At 37.8% G+C, this 18,786-nt stretch overlaps 2 protein-coding genes across 4 annotated transcripts in view; one reads left to right on the top strand and one right to left on the bottom strand.

Annotated features, from left to right (window-relative positions):
• Positions 1-2,478, bottom strand: part of LOC136242026 (beta-hexosaminidase subunit B2-like) — a 55,365-nt gene extending 52,887 nt beyond the window's left edge. Inside the window, exon 1 of one of the 3 annotated variants that reach the window (XR_010694447.1) lies at positions 2,242-2,478. Coding sequence is in view for 2 of the 3 variants with exons in the window: in XM_066033346.1 (XP_065889418.1) it covers positions 2,242-2,335 (94 nt within the window). In the remaining variant the exon portion in view is untranslated. The remainder of the gene's footprint in view (positions 1-2,241) is intronic. The other 2 variants (XM_066033346.1, XM_066033345.1) reach the window with 2 other exon arrangements.
• Positions 2,479-3,504: 1,026 nt separating this feature from the next.
• LOC136242025 (uncharacterized) lies at positions 3,505-17,396 on the top strand. Its single transcript, XM_066033344.1, has 20 exons — positions 3,505-3,769; positions 7,680-7,965; positions 8,411-8,521; positions 8,574-8,752; positions 8,810-9,008; positions 9,109-9,219; positions 9,901-10,139; positions 10,976-11,154; positions 11,198-11,309; positions 12,625-12,770; positions 12,818-13,007; positions 13,061-13,178; positions 13,233-13,324; positions 13,374-13,494; positions 13,614-13,745; positions 13,861-14,097; positions 14,152-14,326; positions 16,457-16,609; positions 16,847-16,908; positions 16,967-17,396. Exons 1-17 carry the CDS (start codon positions 3,746-3,748, stop codon positions 14,187-14,189), a joined length of 2,514 nt encoding a protein of 837 aa, XP_065889416.1. The 5' UTR covers positions 3,505-3,745; the 3' UTR covers positions 14,190-14,326; positions 16,457-16,609; positions 16,847-16,908; positions 16,967-17,396.
• The last annotated feature ends 1,390 nt before the right edge of the window (positions 17,397-18,786 follow it).

The following is an 18,786-nucleotide window of genomic DNA, read 5'->3' as shown; positions in this document are numbered from 1 at the left end:
CCTGTTTGATGGCAAAGTGTACACTAAATCATAATAATGAGTAGCTAGTTTTGTTATGTTGTGTGAAAATTGTAAATTGATGACGTTAGAATTGTGACTGTTCTATTAGAGTAGTGACTGCTCTATTAGAGTATCTCGATTTTTGCGCAAAAATTCCAATTTATTTGCCTTACTTTCTTTACAGTGTAACTATAGTTTAGCTACAACTGTACAGTACATTTATAACTGTTGTCTTCTCTTTTCACATGCATTGGCTTTCTATACTTCTGCATACAGTGTGAATGCATGATTCTAGTTTCTGGTATCAATATAGTACTGTAGGTCCAAGGGGGGCAAGAAAAGGGCCAGGGGGCACAGCACCCCTTGGCCCCCCTCAGATCTGCCTATAACCTTGGAGTTACTGCACGATGGCTTCTTAGTGGGAAACACGGATCTCTGGTGATATATGTGAGGGGAAACACAAATCCCTAGGGATATGTGTGTGCGGCGAAATATTTAAAAATCGCTACGGGAAACACATATCACTGACAGCTTTTGGTGGGAAACACGGATCCCTAGTGATATGTGTGTGGGGAAACACAGATCCCTAAGGTAGGGTCCACAATCCGAAAAATCAACTTCTACAAATCAATCCCCCTACCATTGTGGGATGTTCATTGTAGTATCCCATTGCTTGATCCACCATGAAACCGGAGGGATGATTGTTGTCTTCACAGAAATATTGTTTTCAATATCTCGCAAGATGCAAAATTTATTTTTAAAATTTCGTTCTCCACACAAAGGACCGGATGAAACTTGCTACTTAGCCAAATCGTATCCAGAGTTGTTATAGTTGAAAAGTACGTACAGAAATAAGTAAATGATCTGCTGGGTGCCCGGCACAGGGTTGTTTTCTTTGAAAAAACAGACGAAGTTTCGAATTCAAACTGCCCTACCACCCAAGGTAAGAGAAGCCAACTCTTCCTCATAGTGTTTCGATACGGTTGGGTGCATAGTCTGTCTATGCTGTTAGTTTGGAAAAGATCTGAGACCTCTCACCATCTGGGTGACGAGCATCAAATTTTTCTGCAACATCAAAGAATTGTGTCACGCTTTCTAGCCATTTCCAGCGCTTCTGCAGCCACAACAATCATCAATTATAAACTAAAACTATGGCAAAAGATGTCCCTGAACGTTTGGTAGCAGCGGTTGTCAATTATTATTTCATCCACGGCTTCCACGCCTCACTCTAAGCTATGCATCCAGGGAGGCAGCAAAATCGTCCAAATTTGACTTCACCCCTCATGCTCCACAGCAGCTTCAAGTTTTCACTAGATCACCCTACATAACCATTATGCTGCAAAACATCCAAAAACAAACCGAAAAAAGCACAAAATCTTTCATTTTTGATTCGAGCTGGGCGGAGCTTCTGGTGAGCTGCTGGTATACTGCACCATATGAAATCACAGAAATACCAACTACTACTACTACCAAACGTTTTGATCCATCATTTATCATCATTCTAAACAAAATTAAGTGACCAGTGTGTCATCAGAAGTACTGGAAAGCACTTTGGTACCATTGAGAGAATCCCTTGAAATGATGTACGAAATTTTTGACATACTTCACCCAGATGATTAGAAGTCTCAGATCCTTTCCAGACTAACAGCATAGACAGACTATGCATCCAACCTTATCACATCACTATGAGGAAGAGTTGGCTTTTCTTGTCTTGGCTGGTAGGGCAGTTTGAATTCGAAAATTTGTGTTTCGTTTTCTGCTTTTTGAGAGAAAGCAACCCTGTGCCGGGAACCCAGTGAAGCATTTGCTTATTACTGTGCGTACTTTTTAACTACATTAACTCTAGATAATATCTAGCTAAGTAGCAAGTTCTATCCTGTTCTTTGTGTGGAGCACGAAATTCTAAAAATAATTTTTGCATCTCACGAAATACTAAAATCGATATTTCTGTGAAGACAACAATCGTGCCTCCGGTTTCATGGTGGATCTAGCAATGGGATACTACAATGAACAACCCACAATGGTAGGGGGATCGATTTGTAAAAGTTGATTTTTCTGATTGCGGACCCTACCTAAGGATATGTGTGCGGGAAACAGGTAACCCGGGGAAACATATATCACTGTGACACCGGGTCTGACGATAACTTGGTGCGTTGGGATGGAAAACCCTGACGTCAAACAATCAGCACCTTGTCGGCGTCTGCCCCAGAAGTTATGTTGAATTATTTACACCTTCCTTACCTGGAAAGTAATTCTGTTGGAAAAGAACTAGCAGAAAGATACTAATTGCAGCAACAAAACATCCACATCCAATTCGGTACGACGGTTTCATCATTGTATTGGCTGTCTACTATCTAGGGTCCAGAGTAAGGCCATCACATCGGCATCACATACGTCAGTAGGCCAACAGTTCACAGTCTCGAACGCAGTTGCCCACTAATATGATTTAATTGTTCGTGGTGGTCACTTTATGTCTGGCGGCGCCCGTCTATTCGGAGAAAATTAAGCACTAAAAGCATAGATAATAGAGTAAAGGGATAGGAAACGCAATAACGTGACGTCACAAAATACGTACATTTCTATTGGAATTCCGTGTAGTACGTCACGAACATACTCGTTACGCTTGCTGCGCTTGTATCAAAGAGAAACAAATTGTTGTAACGACAGAATTTTGTAACCAACGACTGTGAAACTTCGCTACAGTGAACTCAAGTAAGTAATCGAGGGAAATAGGATGGCACCAACCCTCAAGGAAGTTATACGCATAATTAAAAGAGATTGAAAGTGAAAAAAAACGGCCCAAAAATTACTTTAAACCACTTTACTTTCTTCGTAAATATATTCTATCCTTTTAACTGTGATAAACCTATTCCTTACCATTTAACAGAGGGAACCAGAGGAAATATCGGAGCAAAACAGGAACTGTTGCTTGAAGAAACGGCTAAGTATCTTCCATTTTTATCCAAAAGTTTAAACCACCTTGCAGTACAACGCAACGGTAAAAGACTGTGTTGGTGACAAGCCTAGCTTACCACAAGATTCGAAAGTGGAACCGGCTATAAAAGAAGCGGTATGGACGAGGCATGAAGGTACGATGAGCGAAAGTGTGACAGCGTGTAACAATCACGGTTAATGCGATACGCTTTGTTACAAAATCTACGGTCTGAATTCTCTCGCCAAAATCTCTCACATAGGCCTAAATACTTACTGTAGTCTGTTGGATTACTATTTACGCTGCTTAGAACACTAATTCTCACAAAACTGTCTTGTCCTTTCAAGTCACGCGTAACGGAAATCAAACCGGAAATCGCTTGCGTTTCTTATCCCTTTACTCTATTATCTATGCTAAAACGGTCGCAGTGAAGAAGAGCAGTACAATAGTCGGCCATTTGCCGCGAAGAATATCTGCCTTATGTTCCGCCTTCATAAGAAAGGGTGGCGTTGTTCTATACCATATGCGTATTTTGTACCGTACGCGTATGGTATGTGCAACCTTATATCGTATGAGTTTATAGACGAATAGTCTATAGTACACCGTCACCCGGTTATGGACTATATGTCTATAAACGCAATTCGCTACATATAGACTATTACTCCATACCCTCGATATAGAGTATTTCTCCATAGAAACTACGGGACCATGAGCGATGGCCGGTTTCACGTGACAGTGGTGTGCTTATTTTGGGGAACAGGTTAATTGGTCAGTTTGATTTGATTAAGCAGCTTCTTCCTTCGCCTCGCAGAAATGGATCAAAGCTTTGTTTCTCGGGTAATTTTAATTAGCTACTGTATATATGTATTGAAGGCTCTGGCAGCGCCCGCCCCTGTAGGGTGCTGCCACGTGCTACCAGGATAGTCATTGTGTGCCTAGAGAGGGTACAGTCTCACCACGAGAACATTCAATACAGCTACTACCTAGATTTTATTGTCCATCAAAGTCATGGCCTAGAGAGAGCCTGTACAGTCTTACCACGAGAAATTCAGTATCTAGATTGTATTGTGCATCTGAAAGTTATGGTCTAGCGTTCTCTCCTTCAGTCTTGTATTGATATAGTGCTGCACACAAGCTCATAGTTAGCTAGTTTTATACAAAATCAACGGGTTCAGTAGCTATAGCTACCATATGGGTCAAAACTACACAGGATATTTGACAGATACTTCGTGATTCCTGGGATGCTATGAGAAATCTGTCAATTTATATCCTAGTTGGGTTACTCAGTCTACAGGCTATAGCTATACTCCAACTGAAATAAGGTATGGATAACAGCAGCCCAGACCAGATCCAGATAGCAACAGATTTCTGTGCATTGGTCCGCACACATTGCATTGGAAAGAGCAAGGGGTAGCTAACGTCTTGGGACTCTCGTACACCTATCTGAGAAATCCAATTATAAATACATGAAATATTTATTGAAATAATACAGTTTGAAATACTTAAATATTGGGACTCTCGTACACCTTGTTGGGTTTTTGTGTGGGCGCTGGCTACATCTTGGGAAAGAGCAAGCCTGGTTTGCCATAATGAGGTTTGTACTCTGTCCTGGGGGCTTATAATGCCAGTGACACAATTAATTTCAAAATATTCTTTCCGTGAAGTAAAATATTAATGCATACTAAAAAAAAACAATATAGCTAACTTAAACATGAATGTATCCACTTCATGATGTATTTAACTCAAGACCATGCTCTAGATAGTACATTATATTGTCTGTAGCGAGGCCGGGTAAGCTCAGAGGATCCAGAGGTATGACACATGTTTCATTAATCTGGCTTTATGGCATTGTGGAGACCTTAAATACAATTTCCAGTGCTATTCTCTTCCATTATTTCTGTTTCATGAGGTATGTGCTATCTATCTACCCAACTCTACTGACAATTGACAATTATATTGTAGCAAATATCTACATCATTGTAGATGTAACATGTATTGTCATTGTCTGCATCACAGACATTGTCTGCCTGTCCATTAAATCAATATAAACTTGAAATTCTGTGAAGACATTACAGTTTTTACTTATTGTATACTGCATGGTCATGTTCAGCATATAGCTACTGATTAGCAGGCTACTCATGTGAACTATGAATTCAAATCTAAATTATGAATTTCAAATCTGAATTATGAATTTCAAATCTAGGTATTGTTTGCCACAAATAACCTTCTGCTAACTGTAGTAGTTTTCTCAGTCACTCTAGCATTCCAGGTTGCGGTAAACAGCATTTTAATGGGAAAATGTCTGATAGCAATAATTTAATGTTCAACTTATCATCAAGTGGGGTATTGTCATTGTCTATAGTTGCATGTGTTCAAGGCTATATAGTTAGCTACATATACTATGATGTGTGTATGTGTGTGTGTGCGTGTGTGTGTGTGTGTGTGTGCAGTCTTAAAAGTTGTCAATAATATACTATACCATACAGCCTAAGTCAGATATGAGCTATCCATCCTATATTTTTATCTTGGTAATCTTAGTGCTATCATACAAAATCATAATCAGTATACGACTGATCAGTTCTTTCTGCCAGCCGTAGCTAGCTACTTAATTGTACATATGTGTTAGGCCATACTTGCCTATTGTTGCTTGTACCCTGCTGACCCAATTTTGAAGAATAGAAATTATATTTGTAATCACTGCGAAAAGATTTAGATACTCTAACAGAACAGTCAGATGGTACAATTTTTATCTCAAAAGTAAAGGAGTAGATCACTTAATACCAGCATTCCTCACCCCTGACTAAGAAAATCTACAATACGTCAGTGCCATGTATAGTTCATCGAGCTATATATGTAACTACTAGCTATGTTTATAATCATTTATGATAGTTATGTGACTAGGGATTTGACAGGTCTGCATACAGTACAGTATAAATGTTTCTTCAATCTGACTTACTAATCTATTATTTTTGTAATAGATGTAGCTTATAACCCAAAATTATAAAGAAGTTTTTACCTATCAACCAACCCATTTTGTTGCAAAATTGATCCGAACAACAACTTTTCAAATAGGTATGGCCTTAATTAGCTGGCCTATATATTAAGAATATACTACATTTATTAGATTTGCATTGCTGTTTCATGCTAGTTAATTATATTGTTGTACTTCTGCAGCATTACTGGGTGAGGAGTGTATAAGTGCTATAGAGTAAGCAGTGAACTCCAGCATACAGCAGCTTATTTTACTGCTCAGATTTATATAGCAGGCTGCAAGTTCCCTAAAAGCTTTATAGCCTCAACAAAACCAACCATAACATGTGTAAAAGATCAGTCCATATTCATGTAATGAGGTGGTCAAATTATAGTACTCTGCATGTTTATTTTAAAGAGGTGGGTCCTTATACAGGTGGTCAGTACAAAACAATTATCATTATTATGTACAAGCTATGATTGGTATTTAACTATACGACAGGTTCATTGTTACATGTGGTCCTTAGAAGCTGAGACCACCAAGTTGTACTCTAGCAAACCTTGTGAAACCTTCAACCATTTCTGTTTTCTTTTTCTAAATAGAAGTTTAGGCACTAGGACTTTGTCCATATTCATATATGTGTGGCCAGCCACAAGTCATCTAATCTCTTTTTAAAGTCTGATATGGTGGGTGCTGAAACCACTTCAGTTGGTAAATAGTTCCACTGATTTCTCTGTGTAAAAAAGCTGGCTTTCAATTGTAATCTGCACTGCTGTTTGTAGAGTTTCAGATGGTGACCCCTTTTGTGGGAGATGGGGTAAAGCATAAATTTGACCAGTCAATATCATGATAACCTTTTAGGAGTTCATATGTCTCTATGAGGTTGCCACATTGTCTTCGGCAATGTAAAACGAATAAATTTTTAAGTTCCTTCAGTCTAAAAACTCATATAGCAGATCAGCTAAAACAGCTGCTAGGTTAGTTTACCATCTTTGTACTCTCTCCAGGGTATCAATGTCCTTAGCTAAGCATGGACACCAAAGTTGCACACAATACTCTAGGTGAGGTCTTACATAAGTCTTGTACAAAAAATAAATAGTTCTTTAGGGAGAACTTTACAAATGTCCTTTTGAGAATTTCCAGAATTTGTGTCACACAAGCAGCAGCTTTATCACAATGCATGCAAGCAAGGATAATGTAGTCCAAACACCCAAGTCTTTTTCAAAGTCAACTTAATTCAATTGCAGTAGCTAGGGACCTTGGGGTAGTAGAAGTTCCCATTGTGTAAATTGTACTTAAAGTTTTACCAATGTGCATAACTTTACATTTCTCAAGGTTGAAATCAAGTTGAGAAGCCCTCAGAATCTTGACCATCCTTGCATGTTGTCCAAGGCTTGCTTCATTTTAACTATGGCAACGCCTCTTGTGAAATGGTGTTGATATTCACTGGACTCTATGGACTACTGGACTGAAACACTAGCTAGGATCAATTCTTTAGAGGACTTTGTTAGGGACTTAGTTTAATGGAAGCTATACATTTCTTGATGTCAATTGGCAGTCTGCTGGTAGATCAATTTATGATGTGGAATTAATAGTTGGAGGTGGCTTTTAATACAGATGGTTTCTAAGATGAGCTCCACTGCTATGTAATTGCTCGTACAAAACACGTATATTATTATGTTGCATGAGTGCTTGTCAATGAGTGTACCATTAACTAGATTTCATTGCTCAAGTATCATTTTTAAAAACATTTTTGTGATCATCATATTTATTTAGCAAACTTGCGAATCAGTTGCAAAAGAGATTGAAGGAATATTAGTTAGCAAGTGTACAGGAAAGAAGCCCACAAAGGAACTTGTACTGAATGAACTGGAAAGTGCTGTAGAATCTCTTGCTTCCAATTCATGCAAGGCAAAGCGTCGTAAAAAGTTAAAACAGATTAGTGGACGGCAATACAATTATGAAGGCCACAGGAAAGTGAATTCATCAGCAACAAGGCCTCGTCATAGAGATCGTCACAGCTCAGCCTCAAGAATGAATGTTGATCTTGATTCAAATACAGGTAACAGGCATGCAATGCATCATGATATGCCTATGTAAAGAGCTATGTACATTACTGGCAGACCTTTATCAAGAACTTGCATGATCAATCAAGACAACATGCAGTGATTTGTAAATAAAGCTGGCTGAGATACATTTGCATTTGTCTAGTTTTACATTTGCTAAACAAAATTCATGTGGTCAATTAACATTGTGAATTTCATGTATCAATGCATTCTCCATCTCCTCTAGTAAGGTATATGTGTGTACTATATACACTGTAATGTAGATGCCTGTTATCTTGATACTGTTAGTACATTTAACAAAGGGAAAATAGCACAGCCTTTCACAAATTAATAATCCCAACTTTTACATAAGAAGTAAGTTTGTGATTAATTATCATAAATTTTGGGCAGAAGCATACAAGTTCACCATTTACAATAATATAAATAGATTTGTTTTTGCAGATGAGGTACCTATATCTAATGATTCAGTAGATATGACATGGTCAAGTGCAGTGACAGATGAATTGGACCAGGAGTATGGTGACAATATTGAATCAGAGAGTGATCCTAAATGTGAACTACAATAGTCCCTTGCAATGCAGACATGTTTTTTTTATTAATGCAGGTGAACTTGATGCATTGTGCATTGAAATTGAGCACAATCTAAAAGAATACCAAGCCAAGCAAAATGCAAGTGGATCTGCCTGGCATCAACGCATAGAAAGAAGAGAGGAAGCATGGGAAGTCAATCGCAGAGCCATATTTGAACATGTGGTGAGAAATGAGACTCTGCCAGAACAAAACGTAATGAGAAGCATGCATAATGTGCATGCATGTATATTAAGTGTTTCAATGATGTAGGACTGTTCTTTGTGTGGGAAAAGGGCTTTTATACGCTGTTCCAATTGTGGTTCTGCCGTGCTGTTGTGTGCAGCCTGTGATGATGTCATTCATAGCAGTCATCCACTACATGACAGAGAAATCTGGTGTGGATCGCACTTTGTACCAGTACCACCAACAACTAGTATTTGTGAAGAAAATCTAGAGTTTATCACCATAAGTAAGTATTTAAACTTGTGAATAATGTTTTGACACACAAGCAATTATGCATGGGTCTTTGGCTATCACCCTCATTAGATGTTTCTATATCTGTATGACAGGAAGATTCTGGCCATTAAAGCAGCCATGGAGGTGCCCCAGTTGTGAAAGTGTAGGAACCTACAAAAGAATTCCTATTAATCAAGATAGGTGCATTGTGATAACACCAGAAGGTAATGTGTGTAGTATGGATGAATTCTTTTTTTAGTTTTATGCAACGAGGGCTTAAACATTTCAGAATGTCTAGAAAGAATCTTACTAAAAGTTATATAATTTCTTCATTATTCTCCTAGGAATTTGACACCAAGTGTAACACATTTAGAATTCCATGGAATTCTATGCATAGAAGGAAAACAAATTGCCGAGTGAATATTTTAATTATTATTTTTCTGTAGCTATATTATTGCATACTCCTGTTTCATCAAAGTTAGTTAATTAAAAGTATTCTAAATGTATCTGAACTCATGCAGTTTTGAAATCCAAAATAGTGATAATTGAAAGCTAGTCAGAATCTGGTATCTTGTACAAAATTTGATTTGAAAATCTGAATCCTGCATAGGATTCTCAAGGATTCTCTGTGCTGTCAGACCCCTTTTTGTTCTTAAATTTAACAATCTGTGTATCAACTATATAACACATGTATACCGTATGCATTAAATTAGGACTGAACATATAATTGTGAATATATCACCAATATATAATATTGCTCTATTCAAATAGTAAAACAGTGACTATATTGTATTCACTAGTAACATACAACTATTAACTTTACTGTAGTCAACTATTAACTTTACTGAGTACTACAATGTAAAAGTTGATTTATTGTATAGTCTTATTTACTATTTACTTAACAGGAAGATTTGACTTGGATGTCTGTACTCTGGCATGTGAACATTGTTCATTTGTGCTAGAGGATATGTTACCCGCCATCATAGATTCTGGCTTTTGGCCTGGGAATGTAGCCAGAAGACATCAATACTTATTTTCTAAGAAGGTGTTTGATTTGTTTGATCTTCTTCATAAAGTACTTCCTGGTACTTCTGTGAGTGGATTCCTTCACACTCTAGAAGAGGTGTCAGCTCTTAATGGAAGGGTGCGTGTTGTTAACTGCACAATAATTTATCAATTGCATGCTCTTTGTGTTTTTCATAGCTCTCTCCCACACACACAAATCATTTATTATATATCTCTCCATAATACTGTGTGTTTGTGTGTGCGTGTGCATGCAGTGTGTGTGTGTGTGTGTGTGTGTGTGTGTGTGTGTGTGTGTGTGTGTGTGTGTGTGTGTGTGTGTGTGTGTGTGTGTGCATGCGCACGCATCGCGTGTGTGTGAATGTGCATATACACCACAGAGAATTGGTCCTCTGTGATGTAGCTAATGGCAGCAGCCCTGTCCCTAACTGTGTGGTGAAGACCATGGTACCCTAGAATTAGCTTTGGAACCCAAACAACAAGGCCATGCATATACACTTCATGCATTGCATACACTGGAGCATTGATAAGGATCAAGGAGAAGCTCAGGTCCCTGCTATTGTCTGTGGCCCATCCGTCTTCCATGAGGTCCGCCTAGCCTTGTAAATAGATTAGTAAGCGGAATGCGTCTCATGGTTGGGATGAGGCCAGGATAAAGAGAATCCAGGGACAGGCAGTCAAGAAGTGTGTGTGTGTGTGTGCGCGTGTGCGTGTGCATGTGTGTGTGTGAATGTGTGTTTAATGTTATTTCTGTAAAATGTGCATGCATATGCAACATGAAATTATATAGCTACATGTGCATGCTTAAGTTGAAAAATCTAATTTACAGTAATTCCTTGCCAATCTATGTATAATTATTTTTTGTATAAAGAAAAGTTACCTTCCTATATATACTACTCTTTGTATACTCTATAATTTAGTACATGATATTTACAATAATTTATTTCAACATTAAAGACTTCACCCATTAATCAAGAAACCTTTATGAAAGGCTTTGAAGAGTTCAGATACTGCCGGATGGAGATTCAGCAGCTGCAGCACACCTCACCATTTGAATGTCCTGCTTGTCACAGAAAGCAACATTCAGCACATGTAGATGGCAACAAGAAGTTGTATAGATTTGACAAAGTTCCCAGGTATACTGTTTATCTACATGTAAATGGGTGATGGTATGTGCAGCCTAAATGAACTCATAGAGGTATCCGAGACTCCTACTACAAAGGAACATTTTTTTGTTAATAATGAAGAGGTTGATCATCATTTGGAATTAGTGAATTACCATGATGACACTGTAAGTAAACAACAATATGTTTTACTTTCCTTTAGATCAACTAGCTTGGCAATTAAATGTATCCATTGCAGTAAATAACTATTCTACATAAATAGTAACTTGTTATTGGCTCCCTGCTACACAGACTTTCAGTAGCCTTCTTGCGGGTCCCTATAGTGGATAGTGTTTAGTAATCGTTTTTACATATATAATTGAAAGGCACAAGAAAGCATGTAAAGGTTTACAATGGAGTATGTCAATCACTTTGGTGTTTACACACTTAACTATGTTTCACACGTAAATACATAATGTGTCACTATTACACTTGATGGATGTTGTACAGCACAAACCCTATATATGCTATGATGATAATAACAACATATCTATTAGGTGGTACAGTAGTACTGCTTTAGGCTTTCCTCAAAGTTGAAAGAGTAACCAAGATGCTGTCATTGTGAATACACCTGTATTGCACATGACGAAAAGCATCTTTACAAAAGGTGTTAATGTACAGTGTATATAGCAACAAATCCTGTGTTGACTTACAGAAGGTTGAATAGTAAATTTTAAACCAAATCATCATAACCCAATTTTTGGCCTGCTTTCACATGAATCTGCTACCCCACCTACCTGCCTGCCTGACTGTAGCTTGTTGGCCTGAATGTATGCAGTCACTAGGGTATGGCCATCATTTCACATCACGAAAAAGTCATGTACCTAAAGTACACGGTCATTTTCTTCACGCATGGAAACCACACCAAGGTATTAATTGTTTGTATTAAGACTTTCCTTAGTGGAGATGTCACTAAATAAATTTAAATCCTTAAGAAGAAGAAGTGGATATCTGTTTTAAATCAATCATAGCAACCTGTAGGAAATCATGCAATCAGAGTACAGCTACATGTTTGGCCCCTTATCAATAGCTAAAAGCTATTAGTTGTTGTATGCACCTGACACCTACACACAATTCTGAAACACGTACGTACTGTTCAGGCACTAAGGCAAATTAGGAACTTGATGATTAGCACAACACAGGAAGATGTTTCACAGTTGGAAGATTTGGGCATCCAAAGTTTCAATTTATATTATCAGGAGCTATTATCATGTGACATACAGTAGTTTCCATTTGCTTTCTTAGTTAACTCCATGCCTAGCTGGATAGAATGAAAATACCAGAGCAACTAGGCATTAGTAAGTACCAGTCTGTGAAGGTAGTGCCCTAATTAATGCTATGATCTTCCTCTCTCTCTCTCTCTCTCACACACACACACACACACACACACACACATACACACAAATTAATTCAGTATTTTGATCTACATTTGCTATTTTGTAGCAACCAGGTATGTGCGGTACGAGTAGATGGAAGGCAGCCAAATCTACTTCAAAGACAATGAGGGGTTTGGATGAGACTGGAGTTGTTGTGGCTGGCTGTCGTCACATAATTGCCCAAAAAGCAGTCAACATGTTTCGTGGTGAAATGTACGTATGTGTGTTATTAACTTAATTGTAATCTTTATTTGATAAAGATATGGCTATACTCATTTTCTGCACATGAATTATCTCACTCATCGGAATCTGGGTTATCTAATTCATGATGTGATATGCAAATATTGGCCATGGACCAGCAGTGTCCACTATTCAGGCAACAGTAGTGGAAACGAAATGATTCCTTGCCTCCCTGTAATGCATGCAAAAGCTCACACTTGGCATTGTCAGGTAATAATTAGAGGTATAGCACACAGAATAATATGTTTAATTATGCTGTAAAGGTGCTATGGGGTGCTCGGTGGCAAGATGGAGCTGGCGCAGGATCTGGGGAGGATATGGAGCTGTTTTTCAGCTACATTTCAAGATGGAGTCCGTCAACTAAATACATGTTGGCTTATCGTATGTACTTGAAAAGCAATTTGTCTATTCACTTTCACTATACCTGCACTACAGGCAGAGAAGACTTTCTCACGGAAGCTGTGAGGTTTTGGAATCAACGAAAAATTGATTCTCTTCCTCAAACATTAATCCAGAGACTGAGAAAGGTGTAATCCTCTTTAAGTACACCAAAATACTTTATATACTTTTTTGTAGACAGATGAGAAGTTATTAACCCTGGAGGGAGAACTTAATACACTGCGGGTGACCTCAAGCATCAACACAACTGAAGACAGCCTACATTTATACAAAGCTAATATACAAGCAGTAGCAAGAGGTATATACTGTGTACATGTGTGTGTGTGTGTATATAATATTTTGTGAATTGTATAGTAGACACTATTTTGTGGTCTATTCACACAAACATGCTAATGATCTGATCCCTATGTGTTTCAGGTGAACTGAACAAGGAATTTTCAGAGAGAGATAACCGAGAGCAGTACTTCAAACTCTGGAAGCATATGGGTATAGCTACCTCTCTCACAGAATTTAGTGCTAGCAGTGATATTGTTGATAGTATAATACTAGGTATGCATGATGTGTGTATGTAATAGAATTTGTGATGATACAAGCATATGTCAGAAAAGACTTTAAAAACGTCAACACCTACTTTTGTACAATACATATACATTCAATTCTCTAGAATCTGCTCAGCTCTATAAGGAAGCAACATCTGTGGTTTCAAGATCACAGACTAACACTGTAAGACTTCGGGAACTGGAAGAGTTATTATTGATCGTAGATGATGCTTCAAGAGAGCAGTGTTTGCAAGAAGGGAAACAATTGGCAATTAAGACCTGCTTAGAGCACTTCCAAGCTGATATGGAAATGCTATTTTTAAGTATAAAAAAGAAACAAGTCAATGTACAAAATTTAGCAAGTGCGTAAACTTGGAATAATGCATTTGTGATTATGCTAGTGTAAATTATTGTAGCATCTAGTAAGCATGCAAAGAGCACACCTGAGGCATAGTGTAGCAACAGAGAAGAATAGGCTGGCAACCTGTGTAGATAAATACAATCAACTTTGTGGTGCTGCAGTAGATGAATACCACACAACATCAGTGGAGAGTATCTTAGATGGAGATTTTCCATGGTCACTGCTTACAGGTAAAGCTAGTAGAAAGTAAATTACCTAGCTTTATTATAATAGTGATGTGCACCTGACACATTGTCATCTAACATATTTGCATATACTAAATTGTTAGTAAACAAAGGGTATTTAACAACATAAAATTTTTGATAGAATGTACTGACTTGCCGTGTGTCAAGCATGGCGTGTTTGCTTATAAATCCATGAACATGCTATAGTATATACAGTGAAACCTCTATTAGTGCAGTACATAAGCCCTTAAAATTGACATAATCGTTCACTTTTTGATAAAAGCACCAATTTTTTTACAGAGTATATGGAGCATGCTCTAAGTGTTTTAAGAAGGGGAGGCACGTAAATAGTCCTCAGGAACACCCCTTTTTTTGCACCCTGACAAGAAAACTATTTGTTACTATTAAAAGTCAATCATGTTTCTATCAAGTTAACTGCTGGGCCTAATATCATAGTAGTACAAAGCATACAGCTGGAGCATAATAGCCTATTAGTAATCTTTAAAATACAAATAGTTTTCTTACCTAGGCAGTAAACAAAATCACTAAAATTTCCATTTGCAGGGATTCTGTTAAAGTTTTGGACCATCAATGCTGACAATTGTGTAGTACTATGTACAAGGATCATCCTGATGTGTATCATTTCTTTATTAAAGGGGTATAACAAAAGTTATTTAATGTTAAGTTTTAATAGATCACAGGTGGATATCTCAACAGAAAACCATGAACTACAGCAGTTCAGTTATCAAGCACAGAGCTTGAACAAAAGGTTCCTTGTCCTTATACTGGGCACCATATGAAAGGTAATTAAATTTCTAGTTTAATGAAGGCAGTTGCAAGTTGTTTCAACATCTTGTTTTCAAGTTACAGCGCTTTCAATTCAGAGTAATATAGCATAAGCATAAGCAAGAAAAGCACAAGGATATGTCATAAGGTACTTCTTAGTGCTCAAAATCTCACTTCATTGGAACCCAGCTCCTTTATGCTTATTTTGAGCATTATCACAGCACTAAGAAATACCTTAATACTCACCTGTGTGTTTTTCTTGCTTATGCTATATTACTCTGAATTGAAAGCGCTGTAACTTGAAAACAAGATGTTGAAACAACTTGCAACTGCCTTCATTAAACTAGAAATTTAATTATCTTTCATATGGTGCCCAGTATAAGGCCAATGGACCTTTTGTTCAAGCTCTGTGCTTGATAACTGAACTGCTGTAGTTCATGGTTTTCTGTTGAGATATCCACCTGTGACCTATTAAAACTTAGCATTAAATAACTTTTGTTATACCCCTTTAATAAAGAAACAATACACATCAGGATGATCCTTGTACATAGTACTACACAATTGTCAGCATTGATGGTCCAAAACTTTAACAGAATCCCTGCAAATGGAAATTTTAGTGATTTTGTTTACTGCCTAGGCGAGAAAACTATTTGTATTTTTATAGATTACTAATAGGCTATTATGCTCCAGCTGTATGCTTTGTACTACTATGATACTAGGCCCAGCAGTTAACTTGATAGAAACATGATTGATTTTTAATAGTAACAAATAGTTTTCTTGTAAGGGTGCAAAAAGGGGTGTTCCTGAGGACTTTTTACATGCCTCCCCTTCTTAAAACACTTAGTGCATGCTCCATATACTCTGTAAAATATTGGTGCTTTTATCAAATAGTGAATGAATATTTGGCTTAGGCGCTGGACTGTATAATCTGACGTTCATTGGGATAAGAAAATTGTGTTGGATTAGCAAGGATGTCGAATTATTGAGGTACATAGTATTACATAGAAAACGTCTTTTTGGTATACAAAACAATGTCTAATTATAGAGGTACTCTGGGTTACACAGGTGTCGGATTAGGGAGGTTTCATTGTTTAGTCATCCTGATACACTGAAGCCTCAACACTTCTGTAATCCAGAATACCTCTATAATCTGACATTGTTTTGTATACCAAAAAGACTTTTTGCATGCAATACAATAATCCAACATCCTTGCTAATCCAATACAATATTCTTATCCCAATGAACGTCACATTATGGGGGTTTCACTGTACTGAAAAATTTACCTACATATACTAACGCACAATATAATATGGTTAAATGTTATTTAATATGCTTACATCATAATTACAGGCAAAAGGCGGAGTATTGAACTACAACAGCAAATAGAAGCTGTGGAGTTATTCAACAATTTTAAGCGTCATAAAGAAGAAAGAATTCTACTCATACGAGAAATGAAGGATTGCCTTCATTATTATGACAAAGTGATATTGCCTGCAATTTCAGGTTAGCTATATGATTATTTGCTTTAATTTACTTTTATCCAAGAAAGTAGCTTTCAAGTACACTAAGTGTTTAAAACTTGCGTAAAAGACAAGGCTATTTTACACAAAATTTATTATAGGACATAAACAATATTGTTTATACAATGGATTTGGTATGCTATAAACAACCAACAGACAATGTGTTACATTGCATTTATGTATGTATGTTCAACATGCACATAAGTTACAATTACAACAGAATCTATAAGAGATGTTGAGGACAAGATGCAGCTGGTGATAAGAGACTCTGCGACTGATCAGGTCAGATATTAATTTTGTAGAGTTCATATCACACATATTGAAATGCTTAATTGTACAGATAAATCTACCTTGCAATTACAAGTATGCTTCTTATTCAATGGAGCGCATGTTTTTAGAGGGAAAATTGGCAACACTACTGAAAAGTAAAGCCAAGATAGTACACAAGCTGTGTACTATGGCAGAAGAATTTAGAATTCTAGAGGTGTTCAATGTTGTAGACGAGTGCCATATTACTGAACCTGATGAAAGTAGTGAAAGTGATATTGACTGATGGATGTATACAGCATTTTGCACCTTATCACACTGCAGCTATACTGTTCACTTGCATAATCATTGTCAGCTGATATTTTTTATTCATTCCTGTATTTACACGTAATTTTTGTCTTCATAATTGCACCTATACATCTGTCTGGACTATGTATATCAACCTGTAGTACATAATATTAATGAGAACTGCAGTACAGAGTAAAAGTATATAGGAAAATGACAAAAAAGATGTGAAAAGTAAAAGGCAGTTGAACATTTGTAGTACATTAGGTGTATGAATAATATTGCATGGTAAAACAATACTGTCCCTGACTGTGTGGTCAAGGAGAAGTTGAGGTCTCTGCTATTATCTGTGGCTCATTCATCCTCCATGAGGTCCACCTAGCCTAAATAAAAGGCTTGTAAATAGTGTCCCTTGGCTAAGTAGATGGGTGTGTCTTATGGGGAAGGGGGGGTTGGGGCCTATACGAAGAGGATCCCCAGTCAAGGAGTGTGTGTGTGTGTGTGTGTGTGTGTGTGTGTGTGTGTGTGTGTGTGTGTGTGTGTGTGTGTGTGTGTGTGTGTGTGTGTGTGTGTGTGTGTGTGTGTGTGTGTGTGTGTGTGTGTGTGTGTGTGTGTGTGTGTGTGTGTGTGTGTGTGTGTGTGTGTGTGTGTGTGTGTGTGTGTGTGTGTGTGTGTGTGTGTGTGTGTGTGTGTGTGTGTGTGTGTGTGTGTGTGTGTGTGTGTGTGTGTGTGTGTGTGTGTGTGTGTGTGTGTGTGTGTGGGTGGCTAGAGTATCAGCATGGTATAATCAAGGAGTGCCAGGTTTGATGCCTAGTTTTTGCTGTTGTTTAATTTGTTTCCTTAAACAAGAAACTTTACTCTGCACATTTTTCCAGTATGCCAGACCGATGGCTTGGCATGGTGTCAGCTGGGGAAGCAGCCCACACCCAGCTGAAACATCAATGGGTACCTTAGTGGTGTTAATCAGCCAACTGTGTAAGACTACCTACAGGAGGCCGTACCGTGCCTCACAGGTAAAGCTGTGGGCACTGGTAATCCCACCTGGTCCTTCACCCCTTATGTGAGGCAGACCCCATGAGGATTTTCCTGTTCAGCACCTGAGTAAAACACAGGAGTCCCAGTGCATGCTGGTTCACTGGGTAGGCATGACTGTGTTAGCATGGCACCAAAAGGCTTTGTTTTACTTGAAGGCTTTGTTTGTGTGTGTGTGTGTGTTTGTTTGTGTGTATGTGTTTGTGTGTGCATGTGAGTGCGTGTGTCTGTGTGTTGACTATATCATGTATACAATAAGTTCTACAATTTGCAATTCTCTGCATTGGAAGAAATGTTAAAGCTGCCAAATTCGATGCATGGGTTAGATGAAAGCACAAGGAGGGAGCCCAAAGGTTGATATAGGTGGTTTGTTTATTCCACTAATAACCACTTGGTTGCTACATAGGTACGTGATAATACATTTCTTACAGCCCAGGGGAGTGGCCATGAATGTTCTGTATAGCCACTGCCTCTTCTGCCCATTTAGCACTAACTGATAGCAATAGCAATGTACATTACTTGTATTTAAGTCAGTTACTATAGTGTATTTAGCATTATTAGTTGTGGATATTCTGA

Source organism: Dysidea avara, chromosome 13, assembly GCF_963678975.1.
Source record: "Dysidea avara chromosome 13, odDysAvar1.4, whole genome shotgun sequence".
NCBI lineage: Eukaryota > Metazoa > Porifera > Demospongiae > Dictyoceratida > Dysideidae > Dysidea > Dysidea avara.
The sequence above is the reverse complement of the archived record's forward strand: the minus strand, read 5'-3'. Positions and strand labels throughout refer to the sequence as shown.

Excerpts from the sequence above, each read along its gene's own strand:
- LOC136242025 (XM_066033344.1), top strand. The coding sequence starts at position 3,746 with ATGGATCAAAGCTTTGTTTCTCGG. Across the intron at positions 12,771-12,817 it reads AACATGTTTCGTGGTGAAAT|ATATGGCTATACTCATTTTC; the intron begins GTACGTATGTGT and ends TATTTGATAAAG. Across the intron at positions 13,495-13,613 it reads TATACAAGCAGTAGCAAGAG|GTGAACTGAACAAGGAATTT; the intron begins GTATATACTGTG and ends TATGTGTTTCAG.